The sequence below is a fragment of the Phyllostomus discolor genome, chromosome 7, assembly GCF_004126475.2.
Source record: "Phyllostomus discolor isolate MPI-MPIP mPhyDis1 chromosome 7, mPhyDis1.pri.v3, whole genome shotgun sequence".
Lineage (NCBI taxonomy): Eukaryota > Metazoa > Chordata > Mammalia > Chiroptera > Phyllostomidae > Phyllostomus > Phyllostomus discolor.
This window is the reverse complement of record NC_040909.2, coordinates 23,199,749-23,219,827: the sequence shown is the minus strand read 5'-3', so window position 1 is coordinate 23,219,827 and position 20,079 is coordinate 23,199,749. Positions and strand designations below refer to the sequence as shown.

Below are 20,079 nucleotides of genomic sequence, written 5' to 3'. Positions count from 1 at the left end.
TAGGTCCACGTATTTAAAATCAACCTCAGCTCTCTTTTCCACATGAGGAACACTGAGGTCAGAAGATAGATACATGGCATACTTTCAGACAATGTCTTCTTAGTACCTAGGACTTCACTACTTTAGACTAAATCATCTAAAGGACAAGGCAACTGGGATGTAACAATTTGTCTAGAATTTTTTTGTGATGTCAAGAAAGTACAAAAATTATACCTGTTATTGATCCTGCCTCTAAAAGTCCTGTTACTCTAAGTATGAATTATCAGTTCAACTTGATAGTCTTATTTTTATTCATTTAACTGCTAGCTAACAGTGACCTTCTAGAATACTTAAAACATGGAGTTTACTGAGTCATTCTGCAGCTTTGATTCTCCTCTCTTCAGTCGAACCATATCTTAGAAAGTACTCGGTCCTAGTTACTAGAACATTTCTTATTATTCCATTGAGTTATTACAGAAATCTGGGATTGTGCAATACATGTGAAGATCTCATCTCTTGGCAACTGTCAGAGTTAACACAACAACAACAAAAAGGCACATCTCTATCTGTTCTCCCATTTGTTAGGCATGGAGAATGCTTATTGTGGCACTTTAAACAATTCAAAGAATTATTAGAAGAATAAAGGGAAATTTGCTATAATGAGTAAATAATTAGCAAGGTGAACACACAACCACTTTAATTTTATTTTCTGCTTTGCATTGTATACCACGGAGAAACACATAGCTGACTATTAGACGAGAAACTCTCATAACCCATGATCTGCCTCTAACTAGTCACTTTCACATGTGTTCACTGTCCCAAATGAGCCGACATGCATGAAGGGAAAACCAAAATGGGGCCACTAACCACGCCTGATAGTGGTCCTGCATTTCCTGGACCCTATCCCATCCCTCTCACCCTTGGTAACTGTGGCAACTTGTCTGGAAACATGCTGCTCCAAGTCCTTGGACAAAACAGTGAGCCACGCAGGCCACAGTCTTTGGCCTGAGAGAGATTACATACTAATTAGCAGTGGATAATGAACATAATAAATCAATAGATCATACAGTATATTACAAGGTAACCAGTTCTTAGGAGAAGAACCAGCAGGTAAGAAGGGTGGGGAAAAAAGAAAACAAATGAAGGGAATGACAGGGATTGAGGATATCTACTAGTTAAGACATTTTAGATTTGAGGATATCTACTAATTAAACAAGTAGAAGATATTGAGTGAGCAGTTGGTACTCAAGTAGGGAGCTGAGGAATTGACTTCAGCTAGAGATATAAATATAGACATCATCCTGAAATTTATATAGATAACATATTTCTTTTTTCTACCTCTGGATACTGAAGCCATTCTTCTGTGAACTAGAATTGAGATACTTTTCAGAGAAAATACATCTCTTCATGAGACAGGACTATGCTAAGATCCACTCTTCGAGACTTTTCATTTCCACTGAGGTTTTATTTTTTTAGCTTTTTTTTTCCCAATTTAAAACATTGGCAACATGTTTCAAGTTAGAGGAGATAACGTGGTCAAACTTGTAGTAACCTGATCCCATGACAAACAGGTCACTTCCCAAAATCTGCATCAAATTTTCTGCCAGCATGTAAGGCGCTAATATAATTAAAATATAACTAAACATCTTCACCATAAAAAAAATGGAGAAGGGAAACTCTTTCCTGAATTATTCATTTAAAATAAATACCTGTAATTGCATACCAGTCTCCAATAAATTGTAATACATTTTCAGCCAATCTTAGTATTTTATTAAATATACAAACATGGCCACTTAGTCTGATTTTCAAATTTAGGTGTTAGGTCATACACTGTGGCTATTATTTAAAAGTAGAAAGATCAGCCCTGGCCAGTTCAGTGAGTTGGAGTGTCGTTCCATACACCAAAATGTCGTGAGTTTGGTTCCTGCTCAGTGCACACACCTAGGCTGAGGATTTGATCCCCACTTGGGGCACATATGGGAAGCAACTGGTCAGTGTTTCGCTCTGATATTCATGTTTCTCTCTCTCTCGCTCTCTCTTTCTCTCCTTCCTCCCCTCTCTCTAAAATCAGTAAACATATCCTCAGGTGAGGATTAAAAAAATAAAGTAAAATGTAAAGAATATATAAAAGCCATACAGCAAATCTAAAGATGACAAGTTCCTTGCAGCAAACCATTTGACTAGCCTCTCTGGGCTAAGAAGACGTGAACTATTTTGACCTACTTTTCATGACAAGATTCAGTCTGCTGACTGCTTAGTAAATGAGACAAGAGTGGGTGCAGCATAATATTCACATTAATTATTAAACCTGCATGATGACAAATACCCCTTGGTAAAACTGGTCAAAGCTACTGTACTGAGAAGACCCAGGACCACACATGCATCAGTGAACCAGCTTGAGCTCCTAGATCAGCTTTTCTAAACCCATTCAGTAGTGTGTGGTTTATGCTTCTCTGTGGATCACTTTCTCATCAGTTGATGCCATTTGCCCTTGTTTTGTTTCATAGATTAAGGTAGGAAGTAATAGTGTCTATATGTTGGTATCAAATGAAAACATTAATTTTTCTTTATTGTCCTACTTCATCACTCAAAAATACAAACATACCATTAACACAGGAAGTCCATTTATAGAATAAATTTTAAGTTTTGTAATTAATCCTTTTAATAGTGAGGCATGATTTATAATCAAATCCATGTTATCTTATAATTTCATATTCTTCTCAGTTTTCTTTATACTTTGCAATTGAAATGTTAAAATATGTTTTATATGTCTCTAAATTATTGTTCTGTATTTTATCAAGTAATAAAAATACTACAAAATACAAGAAAAAGAGTGTCTTTGTGGATTATACAAAGAACATATTAAATGTTTATTTAAATATACATATTTATTTTAAATACTCTATGAAGTTAATAACTATTTTACTATGATAACATTCTATCATTAATCTAGTACTAATCTGAAAATGTTACTGTTTTGAGAAATATGAGTCGGCTTAGAGAGAAAAGAAATACTTTTATTGCATATAACATGTACTGTAGACACAGCTAAGAGTAATGCTGACTTTGAGCAACGAATTTTGAAACATTTACTTCTCAATGTCTTTTTAAACCATGAGAAGAGCTGGTTAGTGTTACTTAAAATAAGATGAAAATTAAAGATAAATATTCCCTAGCCCAAGTTAAAACATAAAACAAAAAGTCTAACTTAGAAAACCATTGAAAATCAACAAAATTAGACTTGCAAACATTCTAGTAAAACATATGCTAAACTGTTTCTTACAGAAATAATGAATATTCATTGAATTATAACTCATATAATTTTAATTTCTACAGTAACAACATTAAAAAGGGGGAAAAGTTAATATGAAGATAAGAAAACAATCGATCATAGCTATTCTTTTGCATTAAGAAGGCAAAAGCAGCATAATAATAACATAGTACAAATTATCAACCGGACTTTGAAAGCTATTTCTGGGGAATATTTGCTATGAGAGCAGCTCGAGTCAGAGAGACATGAAAACTCCATGAGACCCAAATGTAAATGATAGAACCATCGACAAAAGCCTTGAAGGAAAACACTTTTCCCATTGAGGGATGATTTGTACTGGCCTCCAGGTGTAATATTATGTGCACTGATGAGCTGATCAACAGAACAGAACTTCTACCCAGCTGTAATCAAGAGTGATTGATGGTTGGGACAAAAAGTTGATTATCATGACAAGTTCACTGATGCAGAGAAAATAAGCTCTGCCTGGGAAATGGATGAAACCTGTGCAGAGGCTACCTTCTGAAACCTTATTTATAAGGAATTTAAGAGAAGGTTCATAGTCGTACAGATGGACCTGATACTCCAATAAACCTGATAAGAATAAACTTGCTGTACATCAAATTTGCTGTACATCAAATTTTTTTTTATCAGGTTCATTGGAATATCAGGTCCGTCTGATGTCAGGAATTTAAAAGCTCACTTAGGCCCAATAAAAGGTAAACCACATAATGATCAATTACACGCATGATTCTTAAAAGTGATCTCTCCACTTCTCAAAGCACTACTGAAAATCACACATGGACACAGAAAATTAAACTTTCATAGCATATCATGCCTCCATATGCCCTCCTCAGCTCCCTCCCTCCTCACCGAGAAGGAGTTCCCCAAAGGACTGCAACCTTTACCACTATCAGATTCAATTTACATCAAAACATAGATTTGGACTGAGACAACAGATCCCAGAGGCAGTATTCTGCATTTATATGAGGTTTGGCCAGCTTGGAAAAGGGGAATCGGGGCCAGAATCTTGGGAGTAAGTGCAGTGCTCTAACACAGGAGCTTGACTGTGCAGAGAATCCCAGAATATGAAGGAGTGCATCCATTTTTTCAAGTTCTGGTTCTAATGTCCTCAAAGAAATCCCAGCAATATCATGTATGTGTAGTATGTGATTTACAGCATGCAAAGTACAACTTCGTTCTCCTTAAGCTCATCATGAAACCAAACAGCCACTTCTAATATAGGCATCATAAGAAACTTGGGGTGTGAAGAAGGTAAAATGATTGGATAAGTTCACTTCATCTGTACAGAGATCTTTGGGCAGGTGGACACTTGAGAAAGGTAAATGTATTTCATCATAATTATCCTAGTTAATTAATAGAGAGAATAGGACTCAGCAGAGATATAATATCAACTAGTAACCCTTAAGAAAGGGAGGGTACAAAGGGTTATAAAAGCCAAAATGACCCAACGACAGCTACTAATACGAATTACCTTTTTCTCAAGTTTTCTTGCTCCTTTTCCGAGGAACAAATCACTCTATTTTGTCCTAATTACTAGTGCTGTAGTGAAATTGATGATTTATTAACCGCTGAAATAAACTGTAATGAAACAGAACAAAAGGACAAGAGGGGTCTGATAGCGACTACAATGAATGAAAAGATGAACACACTGTTTTCACACTTTCAATTATTGATTATTAATCCAAGTTTCAAAGAGTATTTTTAGGGCCTAGTCATATCTGGAGAAACTGTATACAGATGTGAAAAGAAACACAAAACAATTGATGGCATTTATATTAGATATGTATTACAAGCATTTCTGGGCAACTGGATTATTACATCAAGGGTTTTATTCCACGGCTAATAAAGACCTCATTGATCAGACAGTGATAGGATTGCTGATGTGCCCCGAAATCTTCAGGGTATAATCATAGAGTTAAAATTGGGGTTTTTGACTAAACTGATTCTTTAAAAATAATTTAGAGGTGACTACATGGCAAACTTCCAAAATCATAAGGTTTAGTTTCTAGGTTGCACTCAAATCTAATTCCACTTCCTCATTTCCCTTGCGAGTCATGTGAATTTTCTTAGGTTTTCGGGAACCTGTTGCTTAGGGTATACACTGCATTGTAGAGGGAGCAGGCACTGGGGAAATGGCAACCTACAATTCCATTTTTATTAAAATATGGCAATTACTCTGAATGGCCTCCTTGAAGCTGAAACTTAGACCATCTCAGAGATTCCTGTTTCTGCATTCATTTTCTTGTTACATGAAAAGGTTTCCGAGCACTGCATTCATTCACTCACTCAACATTTATTAAGTGCTATCTTAAGACTTGCAGAGCTTCCCCAACATTAACAGGTTTCTTGCCTCATCTTTTGGGGACACGTGGACAATGCTTAGTTCAGTTCATTGCAAACATATCTCTTGCTTCAACAAATTGTACCAACCCAACACACTCTTTCCTTTCATGCTTTGCTGGTGCTTGACCCTCTTCACAAATTCCCTGCATTCAATAGGTAGCGTTGGATGAAATAGACTCAACAGGTTTTCTTTTGTCCCCTTGAACACTTACTGCAATTGTTATTGCCCTTTTAGTGGTTCTCAGTTCTGAAATGTGTTTCTTTATTTTAGCTATCTGTACTACCAGCAGTCTAGCTATGAATGTACAACTGCTATTAACCTTGATTAACTTCTGTATTGTGTGTGGGACTTAAGTGATCAATTGTCTTAGCTGAAAACTGTCAGATGAGAACAATGCAAGTCTCAAAATAAATTTCCCTTAGGGTATGTCACTTGAGATGATAAATCCAGCTTTTTCAACAGCTTAAGGGCCTTGAAAAAAATTGACTAAATATTCTGGCCTTTGATTTTTCCATTTGTATCATCTGTAAATGGACAGGATGGTTTCCTGGACATCTCCAAGTCCTAATATATTGTACAACAGTACTCTGAGGTGCTCACATTACTGCATAGAAAAACAAATATTTCTTTGATTACTGGAGGTTATGTATGCATCTACTTGTCATATCTAAAATCGATTTTCTCTTTCTAGGCATTCAAGGTCAAATTCTCCACATCTAGGAGAATTCTATAGAAAGTGAATTTTATTATTTTCTTTTTCTTTGCTTACAGAGATAAGAAGCCCAGAGAAATAAGGACTGTTTCATAAAGATTTCTCTTTTCCCTGTCCCTTCTTGTCATCTCATCCAGAGATGAAACTCTGCAATATTGACGACGCAGAGAGTCCAACATGTTCCAATGTTGAAGTTTCATTTTTAAAAGACTGCCAAAGAAAGTACAGTGCTTAAACAGATCTCTGTGCTCCTGACTGGCTCCTTTTCTCCTAAAATATCTAGTAGCCAGACCCAATATTTCTCTCCTGGTCTTTCTATTTGCTTTTGTTACCTGAGAATTCTGACAGAGAGGTGAGCTCCATTTCAGAAGTAAAGGCCAATGAAGCTGAGGGGTGGCAGAGTGTCCAAATGCACACTCAGGGTACAATCCCTTCCACAGAGATGTCCTCAGCAATTGTTTCAAAATCAGCGACAACCTGCAGTCACCACCACGTACTCCAGAGCTAGTTCCTCCCACAAAGGTGACCTGATGGCCCCGCTGAACCTCATCTGGCTCCAGATGTGCTTCCTCTCTCACAGAAGCTGAATGGCCCTCTCATAGAGCTGCTTTTGAAGAAGAAAAGCCCCCCACGGGACGGCCGTGGTGCACAGGCCAGAGCTCAAATAGCTCTGTGAGCCCTGCAGATGAACGGGGGACATTCTCTCATGAAAGCGATGTTTCAAAGCTGCCTGAAAGTTTAATTTATAACTGGGTGCCTCAGAGCCTTGGAGACTCAGCAGCAGCAGCAACACACTTAAAGAGGCTGAGAGTTTTTAATAAACGCAGGTTTGCCAGGGAAAAGTTGCCCCTCAGCTTTTCAAAGGTAAAAGGTTAAGATTTACCAGGAACGAGAACCTCAAATCAACACAAACATGCTTGTAATGTACACACTTTAAATTGAATAGATTCCTTTAAATACTTAAAGATATAAAAGATTTTTCAAATATTTGCATTTCTTAAGAAGTAATTTAACATTCAGGGAAAAAAACTATTGTAACTGCATTGATTATCTCATAAAATAAAAATGATCTTCCCGTTGCATTCACTCTACAATTTATAATCCAATTGCCTACATGTTACGTTTTATAGTCCTTACAGCATGGCTGTAAAGAATGGCTAGTCATTTTATTTTATTTCATTTTATTTTTTAATCCTGAGTTGATTTAATTAATGCCATTCTCATACTCTCAGCAGGCAACTCACTCCAGCCTCCTGTCATAAAGCACCTTGTCCAGAGACTGATGGAGACAGGTGGGGTTCAGGTGACCACCTTCTCCCTTTCCTCCAGGCTGACCACAGCCTGGCCCTGGAGATGGAACTGTCTCTCTCGCCCTCTCAGTTTCAGGAGAAGGTGGCTTTGCCCAGGGGCTATAGCCGAAGTCTGTGGGAGTCAGGCATTTAATACCTATTTGTTATCAAGGGAGCAGTCGTAGCAGACTTTCACTTAGAGTAAAACTGGCGATCTTTCCTGAGGTTTCCATGGGGACCTGGAGTTTTAGAGCAATTTCGAGAAAGAACATTGGGAATACATTGAGGGGCAAAATGTTAATGCAATCACACTGTTCTAGCACAAACCATTCTAGAACCATGGGAGACAGACAGATGAGTCACTTTCTCCTCAAGGCCCACAGGGTGCAGAGCTATGTGTGACTTTCTTGGGGTCAGGTGGGACCTAGTCCTTGCACTCAGAACACAGGAACAATTAGGTTTGAGTCCTTAGTCCCCATTACAGATGTGCTTGCGTTAGTTACTTGCTGTGTGACCTTGGGGAAGTCACTCACCCTCTCTGGGCCTTGGTTGCCTAATGAGAGTTATTTTAAAAGAATTCCAATGAGATTGTGCGTGCATGTGCAGGATAATTTTTCATGTTATGAATGGTAAAGTGTTTTAAATAGCTTACACTTGGTGTGTGCCTCATATACTATATGCCAGAGAGCCCTGCTAAGCCCTTTAAGTGTATTAACCCATTTAATGTTCAAAACGAGAATATAAGGTAGACGCTATTATTATTCTCCCCCTGTTACAAATGGGAAACCAAGGCACAGTGAGTTAAAGTAACTTGCCCAAAGCCACATTCCTAGTGAGGCAGAATTTGAATCCTAGTGAGGGCCACCTGCCATGATTCATTGACCCAGTTCCCAATCCCCCGCACCCCCGTTCCATAATCAAATTCCTGTCTCTAGAGGGGTGTTCTCTTCTGTGGGACAGGAGGGGGGCATCCAGCTTCCTCACTGCCTGGGGGAAGTGTTCTTTGAAGCTATTCACCAAGGTAACCTACGTCATAGTTACTACAAAAAACATTTATCAGTGAATTTCAAACTTTGCAAACTTAAGATTCATTGGAGATTTTGTTTACAAAAAAAAAAAAAAAAAAGGAAAAAAGAAGCTGATGCATAGGCATCTCCCAGGACAGGCTGATTCGGTAAGCATACCAGGAGGGCTTCAGTTGCAAATGACCGAAGTCATTCTTGCTACTTGAAGCTGAAGGGGATTTGGCTCAATGTTGCAGAGAAGGGAAGTAAACACTAGAAGAGGGGTCATTAGGTATAGCAGCCAGAGATGCCTCACTTCTATCCCCAGGAGCCTGGACCCATGAATTCTGGCAGCACAACCACTGGCTCAGAGCACACACTACATCCCACAGGTGAGAACTCCACTGTCACCAGGTGGTACCTCCAAGCTGGTGCCATGCCTCCTTCTTCAATCGGCCATTCATTCTACCACCCAGAAGATCAGCTACTCTGGGTTATAGGAACATGGTAAGACCAGAGAGAATCCCGAGGCACCAGCATATGAACTCACTTCTTTTGCTGTAAATGGATTCGTGAACAGAAGCAACGTTGGCTTTGGGTACGATACTTTAACTCACTGTAGTTAGTTACATGACCAGGAAACACACAGATTTCTATCCATGCTATTATTGTAGGATCTGCTGGAACTTTGGGACGGACCTGCTGGCCCACCTGGACCAGATGAGGCAGCAACATCTGAGAGGTGCCCACTGACCCTGTGAGGCGAGCTACTGGCCAGGTAGCCTTGTACAATCTCACACCCTCTCGGCTCCTCAGTGTCCACACATGAAATTAGCAGAATTTTCCTTCTATGTGTAACATATTATGAATTGCTATTGTTAGGAGATTAACCACAGTGAGGCATACATGCTACAATGTTGTAATTCCTTAGTTGGGGGCCTGAGATCTTATTTTCCATTCTATAAACAGTCATTGAGCAATCATTCTCTACATCACTTAATAATCTTACATCCATGCTGGCCCTGCTCTAAGTTGTCTTTCAAAGGAACACTTAATAACTTGCCCAGGCCAACGGTAATTTATGCTTATTTTACAATGCTGATAAAAAATAATTGGGTGAATTATAGCCTTTCAGTCTTTAATTAGAAGCTTTTTGCATAACTCCACATGTATTTCATATAAGTCTTGAGAACAGTTTTTCTTTCCCTCCGCCCTGCCCTAAAGAATAGCCTACACCAGGAGAAGGCGATCTGATTTAAAGTACATAAAATACAATGTGGCATTAAAAAGATATCTACAGGGCCAAAAATGAACTACCCAGGAAACAGGTATGGCATAATACCAAATACAGAGTTTATAATGTAAAGGGTCAGAAAATAAATAAAAGCTTAGAGGAAAAGGAAATTGAATTTTCATGATGCAGAGATGAAAAGAGCTACAAACTATTACTTTCATTGGAAAGGGAAGAAGCTTTGAAATGTAAAAAGGTTCATAAGGCAAAAAATACTTTCCTATGTGATAGAGGATTCAACCAAGCATACAAGTGAATTGCAGTGTATTTTTCCAAAAGGTTTCTACGTTTAAGAATGGAAAGAGGAAGATAAATTCCAGACTTACCAGGAAAGAGCAAAAAGGCAGTTGTATTTAGATTACAAAGCCTTGCCTTGGGATTAAAAGATCTAATAGGATATACATCTGTATTTTCTCTTTACTTAGAGATTATTTTCTTATATGTGAAAACCTGTAACAAATTCAATCGATCTCAGTGTTCAGTTTTGAATATTACATAAAATTAAGATTTATGAATATGACCAGTGAATAAGTAAATAAAACTAATATTTCCAGCACACTAATTCCCTTTATTGGCATAATAATATTATGGAGATATTTTTAAAGTCTCTAATGGAGTTTCTACTCCTGTATTTCAGTTCCACAGTAATTACATTTTGTTTGTAAATCATAGTTAAAATGTTGTTATGTCATTTATAAACTCAATTTTGGGGGTCTTTCTATTTTTTAAAAAAAACTTCAATATTAAAAATTAGCACTGCAGAGTATATTTATGTTCAAGTTCAAGATAAAAAAAGGGGGAGGGCAGTGAATTCCCTTGTGTTCAGTTTATATAGACCCATGAGACAGGACTGAGTAACTATCTGATAAATTCAGGTGGCCAGGAAATCCAATTCAGACCTCTACTATCAGGCATCCAAATGAGTATCTGTGGTGGGCAGGACAAGGATATTTAACTCTAAATCCCTGTCAACAATGAATATGTTACATTACATGATAAATGGGGATTAAGTAGCAGATGAAATTTGGTTTCTAATCAGATGGGTTTAAAATAGACAAATTATCCTGGATTACACAAGTGAGTCCACACTGATTACAAGGTCCACAGTCATGGAAAAGAAGATTGAGAATCAGTAATAGAGAAAGGATTCGATCATCCAGTGGGCTCTGAAGATGGAAGGGAGTCACAGGCCAAGGGAAGAGGGCGGCCTCTAGGACCCAGAATAGAAAGGTGAGGCACTGAATTCTTCCCTCCAGTCTGAAGGAGAAACATAATCCAGTGAGGCCATTTCTGACTTCCCACCTCCAGAGCTGTAAAATAATGTGTGTTGTTTTAAACCACTAGGTTTTAGCGTAACTTCTCACATCAGTGATAGAAGATTTACACAGGAATCACAGTGAACTGGTCATGTTTGCAATTGTTTAATTATGCCCCACACAGATTAATCTAAATTCCCCAAATACCCTGACTATTTTCCTTTTACCACATGCCAGACTAACCTGAAAACAAAGTTGTGAGATTGAGAAGCAATTGCTTCTAATAAATACACATTGATTCCTATATTGCCTTAAAACTTCATTGGCAAAATAAAGTGTTATTCTCTCTTAAGCAAGGACATAAAATAAAATTACATTTTAGAAGAAGTATGTAAATTTTCTTTATATTGTGTTAGGTTCTTTATTTTAATGTTAATAATCATGTACATAAATATATATGTATTTCCTGAAACATACCTGACAACATTTCTAAAGTCCTTAAATATGACTTTGAGTTCTATCTACAGAATAAGAAACAATAAGAGAACTATACGATTGTTCACCGAGTGGTCAGAAATGATCAAATTTGCAGTGATAGTTGACCTTGAACAACACAGGGTTAGGGGTCCCAATGCCCTGCACAGCTGACATTCATGTATAACTTTGATTCCCCCCGAAACTTAGTTACTAATAGCCTACTGTTGACTGGAAGCCTCATGATAACACACACAGTCAATTAATGTATATTTTCTATGTTGTACGCATTATATACTGGATTCTTATAATAAAGACAGCTAGACAAAACTGTTATTAAGAAAATCATAAGGAAGGGAAAATACACCTACAGTACTATATGCATTTATTGAAAAAAATCCATGTTTAAGTGGACCCACACGGTTCAAACCCATGCTGTTCAAGGGTGCATTGTATTGAGTTCAGAATTCTTACTGACACATCAGGCTCCTCTTTCTTTCTTTTCTACAACAGCTGGAAGAGATTGCTGTGTCATATTGATCATTTGAAAATATTAGTTAATACATTCAACTATGGTAAATTTCATAAATTTTAAAATTTCACAAAATTTACATCTTGTTTGTTTGAAGAAACAAACAAGAAAACAAACCAAAACAAAAAATAACAAAAAAAATCCCTCCAAATAAAACGCTGTATGTTTAGTGTATTCTTTTTTATAGCAACAAATACTCTTCAGATGCTGTGCAGGTAATCTCTCTTCTCTTTTTGAAGCCAATAGAAGGGATGTTATAAAATGACCCAATGATTATACTGTACTAGGAGGTATGAATTCATAGGATAGCAGCAATCTTATACAAAATAAAATGTTCTCACAGAAGAAAAAAACACTTTATTTACGCCCATCTATTTCCTGTGCCTGATTATCTCATATGCTATCCGCACCAGAGGGCACCTAAGAATCCTACTTCCACACAGAGATTAAATACTGGCAAGCCTAACATTCTCCAGAATCCAGACCTCTTTGGTCATCTCCACAATCCAACTCAACTGGGGGCAAGGTAATGGCACCTTGGAGGAGGCATTTTGAGAGGATGGGGTCCTTTTTTGGCCTAGCGTGTCAACAAGGTGTTTGATTTCTATTTCTTCCAAACCAGCATTCCCTCTCTTTTCTGTATTTCTCAGGACCAACTTCACACCAAAGCAGGTTGTGGGGAGCAGTACTTTTCCACATGGGCCAAAAGTCAAAATTAGCTTCTCCGTGATAAACCAATAGTCTTCCCGGATCCCTAGGAAAGGTATGAAAGGTTTGAATAACTCTTGGTGAATGATTTGCAAAGCGCTGGTCAGGTTCACAATTGTCTGCCTTCTGTAATGTTCTCCACTTCAGTTTTATTCATTGAAGGCTTGAGTGCTTCGAGGGCTTAAGGACCCCTGTTAAAGTGTTATTATTTCTAGGACAGTAAGTTGAGAGCTCTAACACAAATATTATTAAGGATACAGGGCTGATCTGGAATTGGGCACTACTAAGGCAGGCAAAAAGAATTTACAAAGCCAAAATCTTGACCTTGAAATACAATTTGGGACCTATCTTATTTCAGAAGTGTAACTTACTGAAAACCTAACAGTCCTATATTTGACTATTCCCCAAAGGGAAAGCATATAACCTAAATTTAGTATTCTCAAGGAACTAAAACATGCCATTAAACAGCAAGTACATAAGGTTATATATGTGAGATTTTTTCATAGTAAACAACCAAACATAATAAACTCCAAAATTAAAGCACAGAAGGAGTTAAAATATTATCGCTGAATTTTGACATGCTCCATTATTGGAGAAACATGTTTAAGAAATCTCTTCTGTAAGATTAGAACAGCATAGCACATTTTTTAGCGTATACTAAATGATAAACTTACATCGGAATTAAATCTCAACTGGCAAATGTTGCATGATATGATTTGCTTTCTCCGATGAGGAAGAGGAACCCCGAATGTATGATTTATTACAGCTTTCTGAATCGGGTCCATCTGTAATGAGAAAAAAAAATACAACAAATAGAAATAAAGCTTGTCAGTTCCATTGGAATGTTGCCCATTTCATTAAAGAGTCAATCTGTACAGCTTCAATCTACTGCACACATTATAAAAACATTTTTATTCTAGGAAATAGCATGCCTACTTTGTCAAAAAATAGAAAACAATAAGCCTGAAGCTCACTATTATGAGGAAATAATAAATGTACCCATTAGAGTCTGCATACTGTTTTTCTCATTTAGAATCAACAATTTTCTCAGTTTGATAATCCTAAAATATAATTAAAGGTTTATCAAAACTCAAGTTATTATAAAGCCCAGCAATCGTACGCGGAAGTGCGTCTACATCATCGTCCCAGATGGTTTTCAAAATAGACTTGGTCAGGGGTCAGCTCTGAAAATAAATTATGGACCATTATCCAACATAAACCTTATGTTATGTTTGGTATCTTTCCTACCTTAAGAACATAGCATACAATCCCTGCTCTCTAAGAATTCAAACATATGGAGCCATCGATGCAGTCAACAGCAATTTCGTGACCCTCTAATACACACTGGTGTCCTATGGATTTATTATTTGAAGTTTAGGGAGTTTGGGCCACAAATCAGTTATCTTTCTCCATCCCATTTTCCCAGGACAGGACAAGAGACACCAAAAACATGTCAATAATCAGGATGTAATGAAACTTCATGTCTCCTTACCGAGCTTTGCCCTACCGCCCACATCAGTGTTTCTCAACTGTGCGAGGCAGATAAAAACTTTGATCTGCTTCTTAGTACATGTGCAACCTCTTTGCTTATCTGCTTCTTTTAAGATTGGGATGGGGCTTAAAAGTGATAATCATGAAATTTATTTAGCACAGTCGGTGCTGGGCACATTAAGGAGCCAATAAATGTTGGCTATTACTGCATGTATAATGTGTACTTTTTTGCCCATATTTTTTAGGAGAAAATAAGCATGCACATTACACATGAGTATAATGAATGCATACCGTGGGTATAATAACGGGCATAATAATCTCATGTACAATGTACAAAAAATGTGCATTATGCACAGAAAAATGCAGCACGTTTTCTCTATTGCAGCACACGTGAGATCAAAGTTAACAGGAGCCCCACACTCCTCTACTCCTTGTTGTCATTCTGCCCATTTCTCACATGGCCTCAAAAATTCAGAATGATTAAATATTATGCACACAGTCGTGACTTCTGGTGAAGACCTGCAGACTTTGGAACTCCAAACTCTTGTCAGACAAAGTTCTTACTGCAAGTGCTCACGGTGGGTTGAAATATTTCAGATATGATCTGACAGACACACACCAAAGCTAAGAATGTGTCTGTGAAATAGCTAAAAGTCACCTTTACTGATACACTGTAGCTTGTTAATTACCCTATTTAGGTGATAAATCCCACCATCTTTTGTGTATTTCAAATCATCAGAACCAGTTAACTCATAGGCTCTCCTCACTGGTAAGTGGGAAGATGTTCCTGTCCATATTCACAACTTCTATTAAGTTTTCTCAGTACTCTTAATGTACTGTTCTAAATAACAACAACTAGAAAAATCATAGCACTCAACATTTATTAAGTGCCCTCCTATGCACTAAGCATCATGGTTTATAGGTTTAACAATTAAAATGGTAAAGAAAGAAAATTATTGGTGTAACAATTTTTATCTTCTACCATCACTTTAAATTTTATTTATCCGATGTTAATCCTTACCCAGATTCTGGATAAATTTCAGCAATGTGATTTTTCTGGTCACTTCCAGATATTAACAAATTCTAGTATCCCTTCCTCCTTTATTAGTGAATTCTAACATGTTTTGTTTTTAACTGGTTTCATTTAGGTGTAAGTTACACACAATAAAATTCACCAGTGTCAACTGTAGAATTGGTTGAGATCTGACCTATACACACAGTGATACTAATTATCATACAGAACATCTGAATTACCTGAAAAAGTTCCCTTCTGCCCCTCTGTGGTTAATCCCTTCCTCCCACCCCACGTGTGTGAATCCACTGGTTTGCTTTCTGTCAACATATTCTTGACTCTTCTCAAAGTTCATATAAAGGGAATTGTACAATATGTGGTCTTGTATATGGCATCTTTCATTAAAAATAATGCTTTTAAGAATCAACCATGTGGTTGCATGTATCAGTAGCTTATTCTTTTTTATTGCTGAGTGGTATTCTTCTACATGGAAATGCCAAAATACGGTTATCCATTTTTCAGCTGATGAACATAGGAATTATTTCTAGTGAATTCTACAATCTTTTCAAGTCTCAGTACACATCTAAAACTCACTCTTAAATTCAGTTCACTGATTTAATCAAAACATTAAAATTACTTGAGTAACAATTAAAAAAAGACATTAAAATTAACTTTGAATTACAGTCTTTTTTCTTTAGGTTGAACCTACTATCAGAAAGTAGCTTGGAAGGGCATAAGGAATGTTATAGGACTCTCTCTCTCACTCACACACACACACAAACACACATGCACACCCTTCTCCAAGTCCCCCACCCCAGCTAAGCTTCCAAACCTTTGTCAACCCCATACCATTCCTATTTCCACAGACTCCAAATGGGCAATGCGCACAGCTTGAGAAAGTCAACCATCACACAAATGTGTCAATCTGGCTGCTTCAACAGCCTTCATTCTACTTTCTGGGATCATTCTTACATGACTTTAAACATATCATCCCAATGCTTATATGACAATAATCGCAGAGAACACTGGGGGATAATTTCCCTTTTAGCTAATGGCTAAAGAAAATTCAAGCAGAAGGAGGTCATGGACTTAGAGGTACTTGTCTCATCATGGTATGTCGCTTCTGCTCTGGGCATAAATGGGGCCCATTTCTATCAGGGGGTTAGGTGAGTTATGGCTATAACCCATTTAGGAATACTGAAATCTCCTTATCATAATGCTATGGAATATAAATGAACTATACCTTTATATTAAATATGCTCTCTGAAATGCAATGCTGAGTTTTTAAGTCATGTTGGTGAGCAGTATATTGTTTTGATCGTTCGGTAACACTAGAGAAGCAGTGACCACATTCAATCTAAATTTGTGCAGGAGGTATTTTGGAACTAGAAACCACGTAAAAGTGGCATATTCTCTAGATTTAATTCTTTCATTTGAATTGAATGATGTTCTGATCACTGTGCCTATAAAATCAAGTATCACAATGCAAAGTCATATATTCTTCTCCAGAGACAATTTTATTTCCCAGTATACTTAAAAAAAGGCAACTAAATTATATTTTAAAGATGAATTTCACAAACAATAGTTACACAACAAGTATCTTTTATCCTTTAGGAATCTAGTACAACAAAGTAAGTTTAATGTCTTCATTAATGAACACAGGTCATACTCAACTCTCTTAATATATATGTTTATAAATATATGCAAAACCATTTACAACAAGGAAGTATGAAGAGCAAAATATAAAAACGGATTCTGTTGTTAGTTAATTAAATGAATCTAGAGGGTATGTAACTTTATTAAAAGTAGCATCTACTATCAGCTCTGGGGCACACACACACGCACACACACACACACACACACACAGCCACTGATCATTTTGTTTAAACGTACCAGTATTTACCATTTTGATCAAACATTTTGTTCAAAAAGATGAGTCATATACGTTGGTTCCTCCCCCACCCCATGAACAAATAGGTCTGATCTGTCAAAACAATCATAGCTTACTGTGCATTACACACCATCATTAGGAGTTTTTCTACAAAATCAGGCTCTAGAGATGCCAATATGTGTAGGCAAGAAAAAAAAGGGGGGTTCTTGGGTCAAGTAAGCTGTAGGAAACGTAGGTATAACAATCTTGGCATTCACAGTGCACAAAAATATTCAATTCTCTGGGATTCTGAACCATAGACATGTTTTAATTAAATTATTTCTAGAATAATATAACTAAAGCTTTAGTTGTTTTGTTGGTGTTTAAATTTAGCATCCCTGGTTCAATGCATGCAGTTTAGAAAACAGTAATCTGACACATAAAATGATTATAAAAATAAGAATAAAATGTAAAGTCTTCAGTACAAAAGTAAAGACACTAAACTAAAGCTGTGATACATAGAAACCAGATCCATAAAGTCTTTGACACACTTCACTTCCCACATGGCACCAAACTAAAAACTGATAGAAATGGTAAGATATACACGGTATTTTAAGCCATACTTATCTAATTTCTAAAGTGGGGTATTTTGAAAGTTAAATTTTTCTAAATATAATATCCAATCTCCCAAAACAAACAAACAAAATTAAAGAGTGATCCTGTAGCTATTAATATGCTTACCCAAACTATAGACAAAAATTCAATTTCAAACTCAGCCTATGGCCTTATTTAAAGTCAAACAAGTATTTTTTTTTTCCATTTAGGGTCTAAGGATCTTGCATTTCTATCTCAGGCCCTGCTTCTCCCTTTGCGCCCTCTGGGCATTCTGAAAAATTGATTTGTAAATAAGTGTGCAAGGCACAGCCTCAGGTGGAGCAGCCATGGCTCCAGGCTCCCTAGGATGTCTGTTGTGTTCTCAGAGAGAATGTGGGCTTACACCTGAGTTCACATTTCTGGTTCTAAGAGACCTCTTCTCTTGCTGTTCCTATTACTTTTGTGGCTTTCAGTTTTACATTTAAAGAATAAGAACTTAAATGCCAGGAAGTTTAGAAGTCGCAAAATACAAAGGTTGTCTCTTCCAGATGGCATTTCTAAGTAACAATGGCAAGTAACATTAACTCTAAAGGTTACACTAAGGGCACTGGCAGTGTGTTTTTTTGTTTATAGCATTATTCCCATCCTAGCAGCTTACTGAGGAGCCCTCATTGTCCCTTGCTGAAAATTATAAAACTAATAAGCCTTGTGATAGCCATTGTCCTTAATATTTGTGACTTGTGGTATTAAGTGACATTCAATAGAGAACCAGGTACAATTATTACATCAACTATGAATTAGTAAAATTTGTGTTTAAGTTATTTATATTGACGTATTTCTTGCCCGTCTCTTCTAGCCTGCAAAGTTTCCTTTGAGAAATCAGCTGACAGTCTTAAGGGAACTCCTTTGTAAGTAACTCTCTGCCTTTCTCTTACTGCTTTTAAGATTCTCTCTTCAGCTTTAACATTTGGCATTTTAATTATTATGTGTCTTGGCATGGGCCTCTTTGCATCCATCTTGATTGGGACTCTCTCTGCTTCCTGGACTTGTGCATCTATTTCCTTCACCAAATTAGGGAAGTTTTCTTTCATTATTTTTTTCAAATAAAGTTTCAATCTCTTGTTCTTTTTCTTCTCCTTCTGGCATCCTTATGATGCAAATGTTGGACCTCTTGAAGTTGTCTCAGAGGCTGCTTACACTATCCTCACTTTGGGGGGGGGGGGGCGGGGTTCTTTTTCTTCTTGTTCTGATTGGTTGTTTTTGCTTCCTTATGTTCCAAGTCATTGATTCTCAGCTTAATCCATTCTACTGTTGTTTCCCTGTAAATTGTTCTTTATTTCAATTAGTGTATCCTTTGTTTTTGACTGGGTCGTTTTTATATTTTTGAGGTCCTAACTAAATTCCTTAAGCATCCTAATAACCAGTGTTTTGAACTCTGCATCTGATAGATTGTTTATCTCTACTCATTTAGTTCTTTTTCTGGAGTTTTGATCTGTTCTTTCACTTGAGCCATGTCTCCTCTCATTTTGGCAGCCTCCCTGTGTTTGTTTCTATGTATTAGGTAGAGCTGCTATTACTCCCTGTCTTGGTAGCATGCCCTAGTGTAATAGGTGTCCCTCAGCATCCAGTGACACAGCCTCCCCTATCACCCAATCTGGGTTCTCGAGGTGCACCCTTTGTGTGGACTGAGTACATCCTCCTCTTGTAGTTGAGCCTTGGTTGCTGTTGGCAGGTCAATGGAAGGGATTTACCCAGGCCAACTAGTTGCAAAGATTAGCTGTGCCCACTGATCACCAACCTCCACCCTCCATAGAGGATCAGCTGTGGAGGGGCAGGGTGGTGATGTTCTAATGTCCATTGGGGGAATAGACCTTGGGGTTTCCCAGGTGGTGCAGGCCAACGTCAGCCCACTCCTATGTTTTGCCTGGGGGCCACCCTGCCTAAGCTATGGAGCAATTGAAAATGGCTGCTACTTGAGTTTGGCTTGGAGATTCCTAAAGCCAAGCTAAGAATCTAGGCTGGCTGCTGCTAGCGTCCTGCCTGGGGCCACCTAAAAAGAGGTAAGAGGGCTGGAGGCTCACTGAGGTCAGTTGTTGCATATTTGAAAGGATGTAGGAAGTTGGGAAGCATAAGCCAAAACCAGCCATTCATACAGAAGAGCTAGAGTTAACAGCTGTAAATTGGATAGGATGGAGCCATTGGATAGGTGGGGCAAACAGTGTTAGCCAGGT

General features: G+C 37.5%; 1 protein-coding gene across 4 annotated transcripts in view; it reads right to left on the bottom strand.

The window, feature by feature from the left end:
- Positions 1 to 20,079, bottom strand: part of ZNF385D (zinc finger protein 385D) — a 759,183-nt gene that overhangs the window by 104,817 nt on the left and 634,287 nt on the right. For 3 of the 4 annotated variants that reach the window (XM_036030592.1, XM_028518327.2, XM_036030595.1), the window contains one exon: positions 13,556 to 13,666. The exons of the other annotated variant lie outside the window; for it this stretch is intronic. In XM_036030592.1, coding sequence (XP_035886485.1) covers positions 13,556 to 13,666 — 111 coding nt within the window. The remainder of the gene's footprint in view (positions 1 to 13,555; positions 13,667 to 20,079) is intronic. 4 annotated transcript variants of the gene reach the window in all.